This window comes from Sphaeramia orbicularis, chromosome 4 (genome assembly GCF_902148855.1).
Source record: "Sphaeramia orbicularis chromosome 4, fSphaOr1.1, whole genome shotgun sequence".
Lineage (NCBI taxonomy): Eukaryota > Metazoa > Chordata > Actinopteri > Kurtiformes > Apogonidae > Sphaeramia > Sphaeramia orbicularis.
Window position 1 is genome coordinate 41,932,620 of NC_043960.1, and position 7,811 is coordinate 41,940,430.

Below are 7,811 nucleotides of genomic sequence, written 5' to 3' on the forward strand. Positions count from 1 at the left end.
TCATGATGAATTGTTTGCTTATTTGTTTTGTAATGTTCTTCAGGACATCTGTCATGTTCAACCTCTGACAGAAAATAAGTCATATTTAAATCAAAAATAACCTTCTGATGTCTTCACAACTAACTTATGAGTAACAGAAAACTTAAGCATGACAAAAACAGTAATTGGATTTATATTGTGATACATAACGATATCATCTGATATGAAAAAAATATTATATGATTTTTTCCCATATTGCCCAGCCCTACCCAAGTCATAGCCTAAGTATCACAAATCCGCAACTCTTTCCATGATTGCGCACGTGAATCTCTTCCCTCACGGGGAACAATTTCAAAGTGTACTCCAACATAAACAACACCATAACAGAGCCAGTAGGTAACTCAGGCATTTTCAGAAATTCGTTGCAACATGCATTGTGAGAAGTGGAGTTCCACGCAGCCACATTATTGCGGCAGCGGCAACAAACACGGAAACGGCTTCATTATCTCTTGCTACTGCAGCTGCGTGGAGCTCCGCTTCTCACAATGCACGTTGCAACGAATTTCCGAAAATGCCTGAGTGACCCATCGGCTCTGTTTGCAAAACAAATGGACTGTTTATGGTGGAGTACACTTCGAAATTGCTCCCCGTGAGGGAAGAGATTCAGATGCGTAATCACGGAAAGACTTACGGATTCGTGATACTTAGGCTATGACTCAGGTTTTACAGATTTGATGAAAAAGTGGTGACAAAAGTCATATGTAGCTTTAAGATGGTGTTGAAGTGTTTTTACACAAGATCATTACATCACATCAAGGTGACCTGTGGTCTGTTGGATACAAAATGTCATCTGGTCACCATTTTAACCTTATAATGCCACTCTAATTATTGTTGAGTTTTTTGAGAAATCAGTGACCTACACCGTTGACTTGTAGCAACAAAATTCTAATCAGTTCATTTTAAGCCCAAGAAGATGTTGGTACCAAAGTCTGAAGAAGTTAAGACAGTTTCCTGTAATACTTTTCCATGAGAATATATATATATATATATATATATATATATATATATATATATATATATATATATATACATATATATATATATATATATATATATATATATATAAATATGTATGTATGTATGTATGTATATACAAAGAAATGGACAACCCAAAAAAAAAGCAAAAAGCCAACCCCTCCTGCTAGTGCAGAGGAATATAAATACAACTAAGAAATATTTTGTACAGTTTGCAGATGGTTGGAATATTTTGTAATATACACTTCATGAACGAATGTCTGCAACTACACTCGCGATGTGATGTGGGTGTCGAAGTTAACAGACCAGCCATGAAGAAAAACTGGCAATCTTTTTGAGTTCTTGTTTGGTGAAAAGAACTGGTTACCTTGAAATAAAAAAAGGACAGCATAAACAGGCACCTATAGACATGGTGGACAGTTTACCTGGAAAACCTGAACAAAGGCGCAAGCAATGACCTGAAAAGAGCACTCTGTGAAGTACAGCTCTGAGTAATTTGAGTACTTGAGTGCTGGAAGACCAAGAAGGATCAAACTCAGAGAAAGCAGATAAGGGACGGGTGTGGGAGAAAGAAATAAAAGAAGGGGAAAAGGGAGCATTAATTAAACAGACACCTCTAATCCTTGCAGTGCCAGAAAAGAGGTTTAGACTCTACTCTGCAAATAAGCCTGTTTTTCCCCCTCTTTCTGTCTGTCTCACACAAACACATTTTCACACACATGCACATGCTCACTGAACTAAAACCACTGGCAGCCAGCACTAAGTGTCTGACAAGCAACACAGGAAGAAAAAAATCTATTCGGTGAGACTCTGATCCTTGTCTCTACCCCTGAAGCCTGCTCACATCAATTCTTCCCCCAGCAGCCGTCTTCTCCTCTTTCTTCCCTGTTATTTCATTCTCTTCTTCACTCCCCTACAGCCCCAACTGTCCATACAATTTTGCTCCATGTGTCTGCTGTATCTTCATCTTTGTCTCCTTTTACAATCAACATTCTTCCCCCATCCCCTCGTTATGGAGGTTTAGGCTGTCTAACAAGGTGGATGAATAATACTACACAGAAACAGTGATGGGGCAAGTACAGTGATGCAATTGTAGCTGAAGAGATGAATATCAATAGTACATCAATGCCTACTGGAAGCAGGGAGTCTCAGGTGGTGTTCTCTCCCCGTCTGCCATCCTGCAGCGCAATTAATCTGTCTCACCTTAGTGTATGGGACTCTGAACATGGTTTGCTGGGTGTTAATGAGCTGATTGTTCACAGGAAGACAGGTGGGATTTCATATATCTGACAGATTCACAGATGCAGAAGCTATATGTGCAGCAGCTATAGTATGTTCATGGATCTCACCTTTTCTTAGCTGTAAGGAATGTCTACTTGACCTCTCAGCATTGATTTTTACTTCTCTGTAACTTTCAGTGCAGTTTGATAAAAACCCATGTGAAAATGAAAACCTATGAAAATATATATTAAAACAGAACTGGATTAATAGAAATGGAGATTATTGTGTTAGGATTTGGCATGGTGTTTTGATGTATGAAAAGTAAAGTGAGGATGATTTTTGGTAGTCTGCTCCACTGGTCTCTTTTTGTAAATGAGACTGTGATATTGAGTTCAAAGCAGAAGCAGATCATTAATGCAGTCCACCGCGTGATCGCAGACCTTTCCTCATCCAATTCTGAACAGCGCCAAGTCTCTGTTTGAGCATGCCTGTCCTTCCTAGGTTTATTATCAAAGCCAAAGACACAAAACAGTCTGTTCATTTTGCTGCTTTAATCTTCAGACAAAGAACCACTGGTAGTCTCCTGCCAGACATGTAGCCGGTATCTCAGATAACTAACTCTGATTGTCCACTATTAATTAGCACACACCTCTAGAACTGGTAGATTTTCTTTGCAGCTAAAGCAACTAATTGTATATACAGATGGTGGCAACCTGCCTAAACCACCTGGTTTCACCTGAGAATGGCTGGCTCTTGACAGCCACTGTCAAAGGTCACTGGCATCACTTCACTATTCCAACAGGAGGAAGGGAATGGAGATGCATTCGAAAAAGCATTGCTTTGTTGCACAGAGTCACCATCTGCTCTCACACACAACCACAGATTTACTGTAGTCGGTGTGCACTTATTAATGAGCCCAGGAGAAGAACTATAGTGAAATGTCAAGAGCTGAAAAAACTTCAATGTCTCTAATGAAAAAAAAAAGACATCAATGAGGTTAGAACCCATTATTCCCATTTCTAATAAAAGATTTAACTTGTTAGTTACAGAATCAGTGTCAAGGGGAAAAAGAAGATGAAGATCAAAAAACAAATGAGTCATAAAGAAGACTTCTACTTAATGTCACAAGAATGTCCTTATCAAGCCTGTCACAATTACTACATAATCACCTAACTGTAATTACTTAAGCTAAATAATTATTTTGTCATTGTCACTTTTATTTGTCATTATCAGTTCAGTGCCCTGTCCCTATGTCTACGTACACCTGTATTTATGCTTACTGGACATAAGCGGTGGAATATACATCAGGTAATGGCATCTCTCTGCCATAGGTTCACTGGGTTTTTGAGCCATCTGTCCACTAAAGCATCTTGCACAAAGTCATTGACGGGAGGTCAGTTTTTGTGCTGTGCTATGGTCAGTGGCATCATCACGCCACTGACCTGACCATGCCACTGTGATATAACTGTGAAAAATAAAAACATGCAGAGGTATGGTGATTAATAAGAGAACAAAGAACAGTTCATGTGAGAGTGTGCGCGGGTGGTTGTTCATGGCATACCGCCAAGATAGAAATTAAGAATACCATGTTGCCAGTAGTGATAAAATCTTAGCACATGAGCAGAAAATAAACCCTTGCACCAAGTGCCTTGACGCCTTGATGCAGTAGACTTTCCCATTACCCTACATAAGTTAAACGGCTAATTATCTACAGTTGCTGACTGAATGCATGAGATATAAAGAGAATATAACAACCACTCCCACCCTTAGAGTATGGGTAATATAAGATTAAAAACAAGCTGACAGCAAGACATGTATGTATCATGTAACCTGCATGATGGATGTCAATACTCCTCATGATTTCTCTTTTACTTCTGAAATAGCCTCTTTGGCCATCAGACAACTACTCAATACACCACGCACTGCTTCTCAGATTCCACTGACCTATGATGTTTTATGACGCTTTTGCCAGCCTGCTGACTCATCACCTCCCATTTTAAATGGAATAAAACTCTTCAGTAAAAGACGGTACTCACTGTGACATACATCTTATCTCAAATTAACAGGGATGAAATTTTCAAAAGGCAGAAGTGAAGGCAAAGCACTACTAAAAGTGTCTCAACAGGAGCATATTTAGGCATGGGTGTCTAGAGTTAGTCACGGGGTAAACTGAAATCCACCTTTATGAAAGTGCCCTTGAGCTTCCCTTTGGTGATATAGTAGCAGTTTGTCCCAAGAGAGAAATATAAGATGGCGAAATTCCAACTATCCTGTTTAACAGTGCAGCAGAGTACTCTCAGTTTCATCTAAAAATCCATTTGCTTGGTAGATGGTGATGACAGACAAGGCTAATCACAGTTGAGAGGAAATGTAAGGCGGTATACATACCCATTCATTATGCTCTCAAAGATAGTCACAATGTGATACTTTGTTTTAAGACAGAAGACTGAACAAAGGTCTTTCTATTAAACACTAAACAGTGGGCCAGGAACCATCATCTCCACCACCATGTACTGTATTTACAAGGAGTGCACAATCTTCAACAAACTACTTTACAAAAAATTCTGCATTCATTATCATCTTACAGGAAGCAAAAATTTCCTTTTTTTTTTGTTCCTGAGACATGTCTGCCAGAGGTGTAGGCATATGTTTACAGTTACCTGCTACTGTCATTGCTCGGAAGACAGAAAAACAAAATTGCTGGTAAAAGCAAAATCTCAGAAGCGTTAGGCAAGACAGTCTGACACTACCACTGTACTGTTTTGTGCACAAAAATCGTCCCTTTATTTAAGTGCATACACAGCAACCTGCTTAATGCATAATTTATCGCACCAAATATCCTATCCAAAATAATCTATAGCAAAAGATAAAGAATAAAATATATGCGAAGGCAAATAAAATCAAATAAGCTTTCTAATTATAGATGAGTCTTAGAGGTACATTATCTAATCTGTTTTGAAATGCAAATGCTGTGTAATTACAAAAGTGTTCGAAGCTTTCATGGGAAATGATGCTTCAGTTGCTGTTTGTTGTGTTTTATCAGTTAATGAGATTATGGATAGCAGTGTACCTTTTGGATCTAACTGAATACTGATGCAAGCTTTAACAAGATTATAAAATGTATCATAAACTGTAAACCCACACAAACAAAAGAGATGTGAACAGATCCTGACATTTTGTAGAGCGGCTGCACTGTACGGTTTTCTAATATCTTCAAAAGAAAACGGGTTGGTCTGAAGGTGAGGGGTCACTGCATAAATATTTGTTCATTTCGAACTGAATAATCACCACATTGATATTTAATCTTTACTTGCTTCTTTGTTATAATACGATGATGTATCTTTATTTTTTTCACTTCATGAATTTTAGCAGATGTTGATTTTGCATGAAATGGCTACCTACCAAAAACCTTAAAAAAGGATTAATATTAGCCTATCTATATGCAATGCTCAACACTATACTTTATCAAGAAATTGCAATCAGATGCAATACCAAAATTACTTTCTAGCTTGCTGCAATTTCAGATTTACTAAGATATGACTCCTCCTTTACTTTGGTTATTACCAAGACTAGAAGTGCTACCTTTACCTAATGCATCTACCAATAAATTACAACTCCAGACTACATTTAACTCATACACAAACCAATTGCTTCTCCTGTAGAAATAACACATGATCAAATGAATGAATGAATATCTACAGGGAGACAGGACACTGCTCATTGTTTGTCATTCATTCATCCTCATTCTTAATTGCACAGACCTGTGTATATGGACAAACCATTTCCCCAGTGGAATGTGCTTCCCTCCCTCAAACCTGCCTCTAGTCATATCCGTCGCATTGCCAAGGCTCCCCGCAACCCCCTCCTCTTTCTTAACTGGCACTGTCATAGACATCGACCCAGTCCCACCCCTCCTATACTTCATCCCTCAATCCATCTCATCACATCAGCTGTGCTCTGCTCCTCCACAGGCCACCTTTCCCTGCTATCTCTCCTTGCGATCCTTTGTCTCCCCACCCAGCCCCTTGTGCCCCAGTCAGTGGCCACCCAACAGGGAGCTTCATCACAGCAACCTAGCAGTCACAGTCAACACTGGCGGGCAACACACACACACACACACACACACTATCTGCACAACACAGAAAAACAAGTTCCCGACAAGCTGTTATAATTATTACATATGAACCTGGTATGGAGACCTGATATCCTGCTCACAGTTGACGTAAAGTGTAGAAAATCGAGTGAACAAATATAATTATTTAAAGATATTTAGACAGATGGTATTGAAACATATCTTTGTTTACAAGCAACAGAAATATTTCTTCAGACCAAATCAGTGCTGATAATGATTTATGGTATGGGTACAAGGCGCATACAGCCATTCTCATTTGCTACTCAAGCCATTTGTCTACTTTGAAAAATCCATTGCACTTTTTTTTCCACGGAGCTCTGTTGCTCTCTATATGAGCTGAAAACACAATAAAAACTAACCTTCTCAACGTTTTCCACCGTGAAATCCAGGGCGTCCGGTGTGGCCGCTATCCTCCCCGGCGTCTCCATATCTCCGCTGGCACGGAGCTGTCAAATATTCAAAGATGAGCAAAACATTCACGTGCAAATTACCAGCGTTGAACGTAGCTTTCTACATAATGTCATATCCGGATTATTTACACAGTAGCAATAGGAAAGTATAAGTTAACTCGGCGGCAATAACAAATTAAGGCTGGAAGATGACACGAGATGCTAACCGGCAAGCTAACGTTAGCTTGTTTATGTAGGAGAAGCTAACTGACGCTAACCTCTACTATAGGAAAACACTATGCCGACGGCTAGCTTCTATGCTAGGTCGCTAACGTAGCAATGTTTGTAACTTGAAGCTACACTAGTGCAAAATTCAATCGATTGAGACAACAATAGCAGCATTTTACGACTATGACAACACCACAAAAACGCTACTGTTCACGCGTATTATTTGCGGGCTGACTTTAAGACCGATATTTCCACACCTTTCTATCCTGCTACGGTATGTGACGATGCTGTCAGCTCCCTGCCGCTATTCTGCCTCTGCTCCGTCACCGGGAGGGTTTTGCTACATTCATGTTCTGCGGGAAAAATCGTAATCAGCGTAACCGGCCACAGACCATTCTACAAATGGGAAGAGGAAATTCCGTCAGAAAACGGTTTTAAAAAATGAAAACATGATAAATCTGGAACTTTGCAGAATGGTGTCTTTTTTTGCATTAGGCTTAAACTAAAATCAGGCAAACAACGTGTTTCAAATCTGTATTGATAGGCTACTTTGAGCAGCAAAATAATCCATCGTCTCTTCTAAATATGAGCATTGTTGACAGTAAATGTAGGAAATTCAGTTTTCGTATTAAAAAGTGTTACAGCTCACACAACACACTATAATCATACAAATATGAAAAGAAATATTCATCTAAATCTCCATATTTATATCCATATCAGAATATGTTACATGTTCTCATTTTCTCAAGGATTAGTATTATTTTAATAATATGTCTGGGATCTCTTTGAATTGTTTTTTTTTTTAATCTTTCGATCCATCTTTATTA

The 7,811-nt window shown here is 38.9% G+C and overlaps 1 protein-coding gene across 2 annotated transcripts in view; it reads right to left on the reverse strand.

Moving 5' to 3' along the window:
- The window catches only part of LOC115418010 (importin-13-like), a 32,513-nt gene extending 25,178 nt beyond the window's left edge, over positions 1 to 7,335 (reverse strand). For both annotated transcript variants that reach the window (XR_003935236.1, XM_030132287.1), the window contains exons 1-2: positions 7,242 to 7,335; positions 6,727 to 6,813 (exon numbers count right to left, since the gene is read on the reverse strand). Coding sequence is in view for 1 of the 2 variants with exons in the window: in XM_030132287.1 (XP_029988147.1) it covers positions 6,727 to 6,795 (69 nt within the window). In the remaining variant the exon portion in view is untranslated. The remainder of the gene's footprint in view (positions 1 to 6,726; positions 6,814 to 7,241) is intronic.
- Between the last annotated feature and the right edge of the window lie 476 nt (positions 7,336 to 7,811).